This window comes from Podarcis liolepis (assembly GCF_965112155.1).
Source record: "Podarcis liolepis genome assembly, chromosome: 6".
NCBI classification, from domain to species: domain Eukaryota; kingdom Metazoa; phylum Chordata; class Lepidosauria; order Squamata; family Lacertidae; genus Podarcis; species Podarcis liolepis.
Genome location: NC_139559.1, coordinates 89,884,793 through 89,899,648, shown reverse-complemented (window position 1 = coordinate 89,899,648; position 14,856 = coordinate 89,884,793). Strand labels below are relative to the sequence as shown.

At 46.1% G+C, this 14,856-nt stretch overlaps 1 protein-coding gene across 1 annotated transcript in view; it reads right to left on the bottom strand.

Moving 5' to 3' along the window:
• The window catches only part of HMCN1 (hemicentin 1), a 330,831-nt gene that overhangs the window by 141,953 nt on the left and 174,022 nt on the right, over window positions 1-14,856 (bottom strand). Inside the window, exons 38-42 of the mRNA XM_083506699.1 lie at window positions 12,064-12,240; window positions 9,693-9,844; window positions 7,061-7,184; window positions 4,949-5,124; window positions 545-641 (exon numbers count right to left, since the gene is read on the bottom strand). Coding sequence (XP_083362825.1) covers window positions 545-641; window positions 4,949-5,124; window positions 7,061-7,184; window positions 9,693-9,844; window positions 12,064-12,240 — 726 coding nt within the window. The remainder of the gene's footprint in view (window positions 1-544; window positions 642-4,948; window positions 5,125-7,060; window positions 7,185-9,692; window positions 9,845-12,063; window positions 12,241-14,856) is intronic.

Sequence of the window (14,856 nt, the reverse complement as noted above, 5' to 3'; positions counted from 1 at the left end):
AATTACCCATACTCATACTAGTATCAGGGGCTTGAAAATGAATTTCTCACACTTTCTCACTTTTTTATCGTGTGTCCAAGAGGTTTCAAAATGAGCTTGTATTAAAATAACATAGTAAGATTCCCAGGATTGTAAACTACAGATACAAGAGTGAATATCAGAAAAACAAATCTCCTGAACTGCAGCACAATTGTGCAAATTTCTCATACCCCTTCCCTAATAGTGTCATACCTTGGAAATCAAACAGAATCCGTTTCGGAAGTCCATTTGACTTCCGAAATGTTTGACTTCCAAAGCGCGGCTTCTGATTGGCTGCAGGAAGCTCCTGCGGCCAACTGGAAGCTGCGGAAGCCCCATTGGATGTTCAGCTTCTGGAACACTCACTTCCGGTTTTTGATCGTTCGGGAGCCGGAATGTTCAACGCCCAAGGCATTCGGGAGCCAAGGCACGACTGTATGCACCTAGGTTTTCCAGGAACACCCATTTCATTCACTAATAGAGTTCCGTTCTTTATGAAAGTGATTGCAAAAGCTGCATATCTTACCCCATACATTGACGTTGTAGTTCTTTTCCGTTTTTCCAGCCACATTTGTGGCTTCACAAGTGTAACGTCCAGTATCCTGAGTTTGCACTTCTTTAATCTAGCAATTTTTAAAAAAACCACACATGAAATATTCCAGCAATCAGTTATGAATGCATCACAATGTAATAAAAATAATAAATAATAATAATTTTATTTATACCCTGCCCACTCTGGGCTACTTCCAACAAAATATAAAAATACAATAGTCCATCAAACATTAAAAGCTTCCCTAAACATAGTATAACCTTACTTGCAAATTTACTCACGGGCTTAATAGATTATTGGTCAACTACTGAGTGGGAAGACTGATTGAAAAGCGTTGTTTTCCTACCTCAGTAGATAAAAAGTATTCTCTCTCTACCCTTACATTACAGTAAGAGCTGGTGATGGTTCATCAGCTGGAAATAAATTCTCCTGATTACACTTGCCACCAGGTTTTGCCTGAATCAAACCTAGAATCTGACACAGTGTAACAGCTAGGATAGTGTTTTTCAACCAGTGTTCCGCGGCACACTAGTGTGCCGCGAGATGTTGCCTGGTGTGCCGCGAGATGTTGCCTGGAGGGAGGCGGGCGAGTCGGGCGGCGAGAGGCGGTGCAGCGGCGGCGAGGAGAGGCCGCCCAGCGCGGGGCTCTCGCCGTCTGCCTGCCTGGCTGCCTGCGAGCTTGGCGGGCAGCGCCTCCGCCCGCAGCGCCCGCCTCGCGGCTCTCATTCCCTGCCCCTGCCAAAGCTCACCCAGCCAAGCCGCTCTCTCCTTCCTGCCTCGCTTTGCTACCTCCTCCCCCCCCCACCCCCAAAGCTTGGAGGTTCCCCAGCAAGGGGGAGGGGAAAAAATTGAAACTTACACTTTTGTGCGTCCCTCCCGGCGTGACGCTGCGCGCTGACGTCACGGGGCTGTAATGGTGGTGTGCCTCGAGATTTTTTTCATCAAACAAGTGTGCCTTTGCCCAAAAAAGGTTGGAAAACACTGAGCTAGGAGACTAAGCCAGGGCCGGCTCAGGATATTTTGCTGCCTGAGGCAATGGACGAGATGGCATCCTCTTCCAAGGCACACGCAGAAACCAATTTGACTGGTAGTTGAATTGTACACCAATACTGGTGAAAGTATCTTCCACTGCATTTGAGGGCAGCAGACTAGTGCCGGGGGTTCAGTTCAGGCCACAGGGCACTCACAGCTCTGTCCCTCCCCGCACCTCAGCATCTGTCACCTGAGGTAACCACATCACCCTGCCCTATCATAGGGGCAGCGCTACTAAGCTATGAACCATGAAGTTCCTGGTTCTCCCCTCTGCCATAAACCCACTAACTTTAGGCTACTTAGTCTCAGTCCCCAGTTTATACAGGAGAATAATACTGAGCTTACCTAACAGGGTTGTTGTTAAGGATTATAATAAGCTGTTATATGTGAAGTGCTTTGAACCATCAAAAGTGCACTGAGGTAGTAAAGGTAAAGGGACCCCTGACCATTAGGTCCAGTCGTGGCCGACTCTGGGGTTGTGGCGCTCATCTCGCTTTATTGGCCGAGGGAGCCGGCGTACAGCTTCCGGGTCATGCGGCCAGCAGGACTAAGCCGCTTCTGGCGAACCAGAGCAGCACACGGAAACGCTGTTTACCTTCCCGCCGGAGCGGTGCCTATTTATCTACTTGCACTTTGATGTGCTTTTGAACTGCTAGGTTGGCAGGAGCAGGGACCGAGCAACGGGAGCTCACCCTGTCGCGGGGATTCGAACCGCCGACCTTCTGATCGGCAAGTCCTAGGCTCTGTAAGCTCCTCAGCAGCCGGTCTCCAGCACTTTACCTCCTCTACCAAGCTACCTCCTGCTCTAGTCTTCACATAAACTGGGTACATTAAACTCTGGATCAAGGGAACCCTGTAGTCTACATTGCAAGCAAACAGCAGGTCATATAAATCCTTTGCGCCAAAGAGCACTCCCCACTCTGAGCAACCCCATAAGGCAGCCATGCAGACTCTCTTTCTTTGCCCTCCATTTATGCTTGATTTTGAACCCGGCCAACAGCCTGCCTTCAGTCGTGTGATTTGCCCGTGGCCATTTTGATCCTCGTTTGCTTGTGCCAAAACGAGGGCCACCCCCTTGTCTTAGAACTTGGCCTGGCATTATTAGAGCAAAATCACAAGCATATTTCGAGAGTTCAGCTCCAGCGGAAACATCACCACCACCACTTATTATTTGTAGAAGCATCTGAATTGCGCTAGGCACTGTACCAAATAATTTAGAAAGCACAAGTCCCTGGGCCTGCAGGCACGCAATTTAAAAAAAGAGAGATGAAACAAAAAGACAGGGAAGATGGAAGAAGAGGGAGGATATTCTGCGCCGGATGGCAAAGAAAGTAAAAGATGGGGGAAAGAGTTAAAAGAATACAATAAACAGAGCTGATCCGATGCATTCTGCTGTTTGGGGTGGGGGGCAGCAAATGATACCCTTCCCTCTTCATCCATTCAAGGGTCACAAAGTACAGAAGACCAGTCAAGTTATTTCAGCATCTGAGGCAGAAAATCCTACAATGCTTCTCCCACTCCCTGGCTGTAAAAGTACAATAAATTCAATAAACAATTTTCTGCCTTTTCAGGGCACCCACAATCAGCTGCCCTGTGCTGCCACCTCGCTCTACCTAATGGTAGGGCCAGCTCTGACAACAACAGTCTAGGAGCAGGAAAGGATCTCTTGAAAAATAAAATATGCCATCAAAGAGAAATATGAGAGATGAAATATGAGGTCTTAAAAATTTATTAAAGTGAGACTAAGATGTGAGCAGCCAAATATTCAGAGGGAGACAGTACCACGCAGAAGGGATCACAAAGGGGGAATGGAAATGAGAAGCAGCCCGAGAGTGGAGATTTAATAAGAAGATTAGTGTTTGAGGAATGGAGGAAATGAGGGGAAGGGGGAGAGGGCATAACAAAGAGAGGCAGGAGTGGCCAAGACCATGGAGAAATTTAAAGATTAAAAAGAAGATTAAACTTGATATGAAACAATAAGGGAAACCAGTGAAGGGAAACGTATACTGTACATGGACATAGGTGGAAAAATATTGAGGGAAGCAAAATTGTTCAGTAAGACTAGAATTGTTCTTCAAGCGGGGTTCAAGCATCTATAAGTTGTCAGTGAATCTTGACCTTGAGCAAAATTCAGTGCAAGCTCAGAATCTCCTAATGAGGCTAAACCTCTGCAGTAATTCTACAGGAAGTCAACTAATTCAGTAAGTTGGCAAAATTCCACAGGCGGTTTTTGCCTGTCTCACTTCTCCCCAATAGTCACAGAACCTAGGGTGCCAGTTCCCTGAGAAAGGTCCGCTATATCAGCACTAGAGTGACAGAGTGCCTTAATCCATTTTAATTGCACAAATCTAAATTTCCTGGTGTGGGCTTGAAATCCCCCCTGCACCCAGTCTGGAGGTAAAGGTAAAGGTTAAGGTACCCCTGACCATTAGGTTCAGTCGTGACCGACTCTGGGGTTGTGCGCTCATCTCACTCTATAGGCCGAGGGAGCCGGTGTACAGCTTCCGGGTCATGTGGCCAGCATGACTAAGCCGCTTCTGGCGAACCAGAGCAGCGCACGGAAACGCCGTTTACCTTCCCGCCGGAGCGGTACCTATTTATCTACTTGCACTTTGACGTGCTTTCGAACTGCTAGGTTGGCAGGAACAGGGACCAAGCAACGAGAGCTCACCCCGTCGTGGGGATTCAAACCGCCAACCTTCTGATTGGCAAGTCCTAGGCTCTGTGGTTTAACCCACAGCGCCACCCGTGTCCCGTCAGTCTGGAGGTACCTTTACTCTATTTATACATTAGCTGCTTAAAACGCAGCAAGATCATTTTTCTGCACCATGTTCCAATTGCCATACATACCCGAGAGGAGGCAAGGATGTCTTCACCCAACAAGCATAGCCTGATTTGTTTTCCCACACCCCAAACCCCACCCCCTAAATGCCTATTCAACAAATCTATCACTTGCGCCCATGTTGTCAACTGCACATGTGCAACAGAGGTTTCTAGTGTACACACCCCAGCTCAACTGCAGCTTTCATTTTCATATTGCACATGTTGTCAACTGCACATGTGCAACAGAGGTTTCTAGTGTACACACCCCAGCTCAGTTGCAGCTTTCATTTTCAAATTGGATGGGAGCTGGTTTGAGGGAAAGCAGCAGTCTTTCTCAAGAAACTGCAGGATACTTATGGATTGTGGCTAGCTTCACATGTGCTCAGCTTCAAGCGCAAATAAAGGGAAATGTGCGCATAGCTTCTGTGTCAAGAATCACAGTGCCAGTTGAGCCTTGTGTATCATTAGTGTCAGGGTCATAGGGATGAAAGACTTGAGAGAGGAAAACTTTTATTTTTAACTTACCTTCAATACACTTCCACCTTCAGTGATGCTGAGACCCAGTTTCTTCAGCAATGGCTGGCCATCCTTCAGCCACTCTAAGGTTGGTGGGGGAATAGCATTGCTCTGGCAGTGGAGCTCCAGATCTTCGCCCATAACCACAGAGACATTCTGTTCCTCTCCCATAATGTTTGGTGGAACTGAAGCATGTTAAGATTTAATGTCATCTCTTTTTGCTGTAGCAAAGGAAACTAGTCTCTCTCCCAAAACAGCGAGCTGGTGTCCCTAGTCATAGAACCAAAGGATAGGCAAGAACCAGGGCAGGATGTAGGTTTGATGAGGCCCTCAGCTACTGAAGGTAATGGGGCCCTTTATATGTCCAGATGTCCTTTGTCAACAACAAATTGGCACTGTTTTTTGTGTTGAATATATGCTACTTTATAGTTTATAGACCTAATAGGTATCTAAAGCCATTTAGAAACACTGTTGTTGTATGTACATTTTATTTTATTTGTTTTTTATCTTATATCTTGGAAGTGTACATCCAGTTGTTTTTTCCTTTAAATTTTTTGGGGGCCCCCAAGAGAGTGGGGCCCTAAGCCACAGCTTGTTTAGCTTATACGTAAATCTGGCACTGGCAAGAACTCTGAAAGCTTGACTCTCAGTCTCCCATAAAGAACCTCTAAATGTAGGCCATTTTGATTCCCCCACCCCCCAAAAAATCTCCCAAACACTGGTGTTTCTAATGATTAATCTGAAACAGCTAATATCCAAATTGGCTCATGGAGGTTACACACATGATTTAGAACTATAATTGTGCTACAATCAGTTACTTTACTTATTCTTACGTAATCATGAATTTGACTTTAATGCAAATCTGGATGTTTCTTTCATTAACTGAGAGCAAATTTCATTAACCAGTTAGTGTGAAGTTATTATTCTTTTGTTAAAGAAAGAAAGTGTCCGTGCCACTCTTAGCTCCCTCTTTTTGAACTACCCTGTAAATTGGTGGCATCGCCCTTGAACTGTTCATCCAGAAACACAAGTTTTTGAAATTAACCGTGCGTGTCCTTAACTGTGAGCAAATGGAAGATGGAAACAGGCGACAACAGGACTGGTGTACATTCAAAGCGTGCAGCATTTTCCCAGAGACAAATATTTAGTTAACCAAGAAACAGAAGATTAAAGTGGCTCCATTTTGTAGAATGGTGTAGATCAACAATATTATTTCTTTTAAACAGTAATCAAAATCGTTTCGTAAGACCAAGTAGACAAATCACGCCCATCCCCCAATTTGTTTCTCTAACCTCTCCATCTCGGGTGAAAAATATTTTTGGTCCTTCCTCTCCATAGCTGTCAACTTACAGGTTTGAAAATAAGGGATCAGCAGCCAAAATAAGGGATTTTCAGGGCACAGGTATATTCAACTGCTGAGGCCCTCCGAGACAAATGCAGAAAGCCCAGAAACGTGGCAAAGGGGATGCAGCAAGGAAAACCACCGTCACCTCTCTGCTGGGAAGCGCTGAACAAAGGCGAGTCCCCAGGCAACGTGGCTAATTTGATCAGCACAAGGCATGCAAGCTCCACCCCCCCAGTCGTTCTTAGACTCCTTATTGGGTGAGCAACGCAGCCAAGCAACACAGTTGGAGCCTCCCTCCTCCCTGGCCGGCAAGGAGGGAGGGAGAGGAGCTGCTTCCTTTGAAACCTGGGAAATTTAAGGGACATCATCAATAAGGGACAGCAGCGGGACACGGCGCTGGGATAAGGGACTTTCCCGCCAAATAAGGGACGGTTGACAGCTATGTTCCTCTCTGCTTCTCACATGAATGGTTGATTAACAAACTGCCACAATATATTTATAAATGTCTGTTCTATGGGCACCAGTGTATTTGAATGAAACACCGCACCCCATAAAAACCCAGGCAACTTCCCCGACAAGCCAAGCACTCCTAGTTTTTAAAAATAAAAAATGGGAGTGGCAGAAGGTTTTGGTGGGCACCAAGAGAGGTGTCTGAGGGCACTGTGTTGTCCATAGGCCCCAGAGTGATCATCCCTGTTCTAATTCATTAAGAGATAGGTTGTTTCAGTCCCTGGCAGTTCTTTCAATGTTTATGCTTGGGAAAGTGGAGTCCTCACCGTGAACTTTGAGATCAATATCCCTCTGTTTCTCCCCTGCAGCGTTAACCGCAACACACGTGTACCTTCCCGAGTCACTGATCTGTGCGCTCGTCAGTGCCAGGATACGACCTCCAGAAAGAATCTTTTAAAAAAAAAGGTGAAATTGTCAAAAAGTGACATGGATCGTGGCATGTAATTGACAAACATAATTATATATCAAGTTGCATCAATCACACAATGCAATTTTCCTATCCTGTTTGGTTTTATCTTCACAATACATCCACAGATCTCTACTATATCTGTTCCTGTCTTACTACTTTGCACTTATTAATATCAATTTATTCATTTTTTAGTGACTAGCCAAGGGATTTGATTATCTTCATATCGAATTACAATCCTGATTGCAATTCAAAATCAGGTGTCTTCGTGTTCCTCATTATTTCCCACCGAATAAAGAAAAATGAAGTGCGACGGGATCATAAACTCTCTCCCAAAACTACCTTGTGAGCTCCACCATCATGTCCCCCAAGCATAGGTAAAGATAAAGATAAAACCAGAGCAGCACACGGAAACGCCATTTACCTTCCCGCTGGAGCGGTACCTATTTATCTACTTGCACTTTGTGCTTTCAAACTGCTAGGTTGGCAGGAGCAGGGACCGAGCAACGGGAGCTCACCCCGTCGCGGGGATCCAAACCGCCAACCTTCTGATCGGCAAATCCTAGGCTCTGTGGTTTAACCCACAGCGCCACCCGCACCCCTGGTTATTATTACAAGAATGGAACCACATTAGCTGGCTGCAACAAGCGAGAACGTAATCTCCTTCCATTCCTGGTGTTTGGAAACCTACTATGACAGTGACCCAGGCACCAGTGTGTCTCCACTACTAAGGAATGGCAGAGGGAGAAAAATATTTGGCTCATATGTGGTATGTGTGTCATAACTAGAGTATTTTGAACCAGGCACTGGACTTCCAAGTTCCAACAATCCCAGCCAGAGTGGGCAACGGTCAGGACCTGCCCTCTGCCATAGCAGCCAAAGCACTGGGACGTTTCCTGGCGGAGGGAGATGTTCCTGGCCTCCGGCTAGATAAATTGAGTTAGCTTGCCTGCCAGATTGGACCATGTAGACTCGAGTAGAGCTCACTCTGGGGCGCAGTCCTGACTGGGTCTACAGAGGACTCCACTCAGAGCTACTCCCCAGGGATAAAAACAGGCACCTTGCTCACTGCAACCCCTTTTTATTTTTTTGCATCTCGCTCCCACCCTCCCTATCATTGTGCTAGCTTCTACCAGCTTTGTAGGTAACATGGGGTAATCTGACCTTCCTATGGACTAAGTTGGCTGGCCGGGGAGGAATTTCCCCCCTGCCAGGTAAATTGGCTAACCTGGGAGGTTTTCGCCTTCCTCATAGCAATCATCGCTACTTTGGATGGTAAGGCATCGGATATAATCTAGGCATGGCTGCAGGGGAGGTTGTAAATCTCTACCTGCCCCTCCGTGGGAATATGGGTATCCTGTTAAAAGGAGGTGCTCCAGTCTGGATTCCCAGGTGTGGGGACTAAGGCCAAAACACTCCTTGAAATGGCAATCCCTGAGAGCTGGCCTGGTTTGCATGTGTCATACTCTGTCATGCTTTAACCAAGCCCTAACATGGAAGCAAAGGGACGCAGGTGGCACTGTGGGTTAAACCACAGAGCCTAGGACTTGCCGATCAGAAGGTCGGCGGTTCGAATCCCCACGACGGGGTGAGCTCCCGTTGCTCAGTCCCTGCTCCTGCCAACCTAGCAGTTCGAAAGCACGTCAAAGTACAAGTAGATAAATAGGTACCGCTCCAGCGGGAAGGTAAATGGCATTTCCATGCACTGCTCTGGTTCGCCAGAAGTTGCTTAGTCATGCTGGCCACATGACCCATAAGCTGCACGCGGGTTCCCTCGGCCAATAAAGCGAGATGAGCGCCGCAACCCCAGAGTCGGTCACGACTGGACCTAATGGTCAGGGCTCCCTTTACCTTTACCTTTAACATGGAAGCATGGAACAATTTCCCATTATTATTATTTTGAATTTATTTTCCGCCCCAACAGCCCAACCCAACAGCCCCCCTCCAAAAAAAACGCACACAAACATTTTAAGAGGGTATAGGATGTAAATCTGATCAACCAAAGGCCTGGTTAAAAGGGAATGTTTTTGCCTGGCGCCTAAAGGTTGCAATGAAGGCACCAGGTGAACTTCCTTGGGGAGAGCATTCCACATACAGGGAGCCACTGCAGAGAAGGCCCCGTTCTCGTGTTGCCACCCTCGGTACCTCTCGAGGAGGAGGCACACAAAGGAGGGCCCCAGAAAATGATCTCAGGGTCTGGGTAGGTTCATATGGAAAGAGGCGGTCCTTGAGGTATTGCAGTCCTGAGCCATTCGCCTCTCATTGGCTGCAATGTGGCTTTCCACAGAGCACTCATTTCTGGTGCAGCAAACGAAGGTGCAGAAAAGTGGAGAACGCTACAAACAGACCATGCTACGCAGTAATCACAGGGTCACTTCCAGGGTGGGATGTGGGGAAGCCCCTTGACTGCCACCGAAAAGCTCAGGCCACCAATTTCATTAAATAAGCTAGTTTAAATAGTCCTGGAACCCTCAAGAGTAGCATCAAAGTACCTGGAGTCCATTTGAGAAACTAGAAACAGGGCTACCATCTTTCAGCCAGGTCAGAATGGGAACAGGGATCCCACGAGCTTCACATTCCAGTCGAACCGGATTATTAACCACAACAGTTACCATTTCGTTGTTGCCAGAAATGGAGGGTGAAACTGACAAGAGGAGGAGGAAGAAGAATAATTAAGTATTCGAAAGTCCCATCTATTCAGATGCGTGTGAGTCTGTGTTTTCTGAATGGGAGTAAACTTTGGTGGTTCCTCAGCCTTTTTCCATCTGTCTCCCCGCCCTCTCCCCAAGTTTGGGCTTAGAATGGTATATAACATGCATGTCCAAAGTCAGTTTCAGGGGCCTAATCTGGCCTTGCCAGTCAGTTTAATATGGCCCCTGTGGTAGTTTATTTCCTGGGGTAAAATCATAAAAAAGCTCAATAACTTCAATCCTAAGAAAAGGTAAACAACTTTGGTCGGCCCTCATGGCCCTTCACTTCATCAAATCTGGCCATCTCTGAAGAAAGTTTGGACACCACTGCTATATAATATCCCTGGCGCCAAACATTTCTTGCAATTAATAGCTGGGTGGAGTTAACGGCTCTTGGCTGTGTCTTGGGCCACAGCAGCTGAAAAGGAAATGTGCTGCTCCCAAGTCATTATAAACCAATTAATATTAAAAGCAACTGAACACAGTTTCTGTTTAGCTCAGAGGGAGAATCTGACTCCACAAGCCAGCATGCCACATTTTAGCAGCGCACTTGCAAGCCCATCTCTCAAACAACCAATCAAACATATGCAAAAATAGCTGTCTAATGGGGCTTTTTTTAAGAGCGTCTTTCCATTAGTGCTTTAGAAGCAAAGAAATAACAATAACAAGAATGATATAGCACTAATCCTGCAGAAGTAGCATAGTAGCTGACAACTTCTCAAGGCAGCCCTGTATCAGGAAGCTTTTAATGTATGTCTTACTGTGTTTTTATATTAAGTTGGAAGCTGCCCAGAGTTGCTGGGTCAAACCAGTTGAATGGGCGGAGTATAAGTAATAAATGATTGTTGTCATTATTACTGTACAAGCATTACTCATTTGATTGACAGCTAATCAGTTTGGGGTTTTTGTATTTAAAAAAAACTTTCTTCCTAGCTTTTGCTGACAGGTGAAGACATTTTTTGCTCTGGTGGTCTTTTGCCTTGCTAAGTGTCTGATGATGTTAATAGGCACATATTCTCTGTGGTCTCGTCCTCTGCTGCTGCACTGCTATTGAACTTTAATCCAAGCTTTCATTTTCTGATATCAATATGATTTTCTGATATTAAAAGTGTTGTATGCCAACCTGATTCATGGGCAATGGAGGACAGGACAGACATGTCTAGTAGTAGCAGTAGTAATAATCATCCTCATCGTAAATGTTTTTTCATGATTGTGCAATATTTTTGCATGATAAAGTAACAAGTGCTGCAAATTACAGTGGAACCTCAGAAGCCAAACGCCTGCAAACTTGAATGTTTCGGCTCCCGAACGATCAAAAACTGGAAGTGATTGTTCCAGTTTTCGAATGATTTTCAGAAGCCGAATGTCTGGCACGGCTTCCGATTGGCTGCATGATGCTCCTGCAGCCAATCGGAAGCTGCGCCTTGGAAGTCGAACATTTTGAAAGTTGAACGGACTTCCGGAACAGATTCCGTTGACTTCCAAGGTACGTCTGTGATACATTTTTGGTAAAGAAAGAGGCTTGATAACAAGGGTAAAGGGGCTGAACAATTACCAAGACAAACCAGGGTTTGTATTCCACAGACACACAAAGATTGTGGCAAGGAAACCAAGGAGAACATAAATTTAAATTCTCTCTCTTAGCACACAAAGGGAAGAACACCTTGGCTTGTGCATTTAAATCTGTATGAATTTTTTGCACCCAAGTAAAAACCTGTGTTCTGTAGTTGCATCTAATTTGGCCAGACTATAAGAAAACAATGGAATATTTTTTTTTAAAAAAAAAAAAAACATTGCTGTTGGAAGTGCTTAAAGGTGTCTCAAGGGTCTGAAAAGGTTGACGGCTACTTAAGTGCAAGACTAGCAACAACGAAATAAACACTTCAGTTTGCTGGAAAGGCAACATTAAAATCTGTCTTCCAGACACGACTACACTGCTCAGTTCTGTCAAGGAAACACTTCAGAACGGAGTGTTCTCCCATTTTAAAGTTTTGCCGGTGCTACAGAACTGAGCTCTGGACTAAATCTTCCCCGAGTTTTCTCCTGGGAAACGATTTTAACGAGTACCTGGAAGCTATTAAGTGCACAAAATAAAACATGAAAAGAACAGATGAAATGCGGAGAGGTGTTTCCCCCCTCGAGTAGTCATTTTTTAATGAGAAGAAATATTTACCGTGAACCTGGAGGCTGAAGAGCAGCTCGGCTATTCCTGCTGCATTCGCCACAACACATTTATAAATGCCAGTGTCGGAGATGTGGGCGCCATCAATCTGCAAAACCTGCCCTCTGTTCAAGAAGCTGACGCTGGCAGTGTTGGTGAGAGGGTGGTTATCTTTGTACCATGTGATGACTGCAGAGGGAATTAAGTAAAAGAGGCTGGTGAGAGGGATCTAGAACTCGCTGCTCTGAATTTATCTAAAACTCCAAACCTCCTTGGAAGGGCGAGGAAAGGCCTACCTGTTATGTTCAAATGCCACTCATGCACAAAAGTAAAACAGAGGCTTTGAGTGCCTCCGTCTCGGATGGGAAATGCGGAAAAGCAAAGGCGGTGGGCGGGTGGGGGAAAAATTAAGGAATTCCTTCTCACTTTTGAAATGCAAACAAGCTCAGTGTTAGGACTAGGGCTGGGCAATATATCGACCAGTTTGAAGTCCATATTGTGATATCGGTTTAATAATGTGCGTGTGACTGCATGCTATGTAAAAATCCCAACTTTGGAAAACTGGTCAAGCCGGCCAACACTTCTCTCGATTCCTGCAGCTCCTGTTAACTCTGTTGACTCAGCTCTCGAGAATTACGAGAGCAGGCGCCGGCAAAAATCGTGACGCAGGAAAAATCGCGAAGTCAGCCAACGCCTCTACCTAGCTCCATCCTTATTTCAGACATCGTAATATATTGGCATATCAGAATGCTTAGGTGGTGATATATAGCACAGTGTTGAAAACCCAGCCCTAATTAGGACACAGGGCTACATCTGAAGCAACACTAAGTCATGGTCCCATCAACACTAGGATTTCTACTTGTGCAATGGAACTTCCCCCCCAATGCCCCCCTAAATCTATTATAGGGGGTCCTTCCAACCCTCTGGAACAGATTTGGAGAGGGTGCAGGGCAAAAGAAAGGGGAGAAAGTCCTGTTGCACCCCAGCGGAAACCCTTGAGCTAAAAGGATGAGTTAGACGGATACTGCCCAGTAACTGCACATCAGGTTGCATATTCAAGCAGTCTCTGTGGCCTGTTATTGTTCTCCTCACTGGTCACTTGCTTATCCCCCCACCCCCATAACAATATGCTTTGGAATAACATCCCTACAACAGCCCACACTACTTAGGATTTTTTATTTGACAGTTATAAAGCACCTGAAATTTTATAAATACTAAACATAAAAATGTACACATGAAAATATGGTGGCATGGCATCAAAGCACATCTAAGTTTTGCTCAAACAGACGTTGTTGTTTAGTCATTTAGTCGTGTCCGAATCTTTGTGACCCCATGGACCAGAGCACGCCAGGCACTCCTGTCTTCCACTGCCTCCCGCAGTTTGGTCAAACTCATGTTCGTAGCTTCAAGAACACTGTCCAACCATCTTGTCCTCTGTCGCCCCCTTCTCCTTGTGCCCTTCATCTTTCCCAACATCAGGGTCTTTTCCAGGGAGTCGTCTCTTCTCATGAGGTGGCCAAAGTATTGGAGCCTCAGCTTCAGGATCTGTCCTTCCAGTGAGCACTCAGGGCTGATTTCCTTCAGAATGGATAGGTTTGATCTTCTTGCAGTCCATGGGACTCTCAAGAGTCTCCTCCAGCACCAGAATTCAAAAGCATCAATTCTTCGGCGATCAGCCTTCTTTATGGTCCAGCTCTCACTTCCATACATCACTACTGGGAAAACCATAGCTTTAACTATACGGACCTTTGTTGGCAAGGTGATGCCTCTGCTTTTGTCTAGGTTTGTCATTGCAAAGAGAAGTGGGGGACTTAAAAACAGTAGGAGCACAGACAATGGAATGGGTGGAATTAAAATGTGGATGCAATCTCCCACAACAAACGGGGTGCCGTGTGGACAATCCAGTATAAACCCACTTCAAATACACTATTAATGTATCAACGACATGCGCCTGCACGTACCCGCAAGAAAGCATCAGTCCGGATGGGCCCAAGGCCAGTTCACAAATGGCCAAGTGTTGAGTGATCCAGCGACACGCATACATATGTAAACAAGCTCATCCTGAAAATCTGTTTCTACATTTACGGGGTGAGAAGGAATGATAAAGGAAGCAGGAGCCAGCAAAAGCAGAGCCAGCCCCAAGGCAAATGCAGTCCAGTCCAAGAGTTTAGAATGTCGCCTCTGCCAAGGCAATCAAGGGAGCTGCTTCAAAAGCAGCCAATTTCTTTCTTCAGCCTCACTCCTGGAGTCTCTGCATCCGATTTCGCAATGTCAGAAGCAGCCTTGTACATGTCATGTGGTTAGTCAGCAAATCCACCCCGAAGGCTCTTTTTGTCGCAGAGAAGTAGACAGTAACTTTAAAAGAATGCTCCGGATAATGAGCGAGACCCATCCCCAATTCGTAGCAACGAGGACGCTCTGAGGGGAAGCCGACTGCACCATCTGTCCATGCATGGCCGAAACACCTCAGTCGATGCAGCACACTTAATGCAACACGCAATATCTGCACCCTTCCCAGCCCTCCGGCTGCCTCGCAAAACTACTTCTGCCCATTTTCTGAGGAACGTTGAATGGCAAACCCTTTGCTTTCCAAGCACGAGTGTTCGTGAACATTCTGTACATGCCTGGCAACTCAGCCAAACCAGTACCAGAAATGTTACCGCAACGAACACTTGATGGGATTCAACATTGCGCTAAGAGGGGTATGAATGCAGGATACAAGGGCCACTCGTGCAAGGGGGTTTCCCCCTGTTCCACCCTGCCCCCTTAAACTGTTCTGGGGTTTCCCCAGTCCTGCAGAGCAGA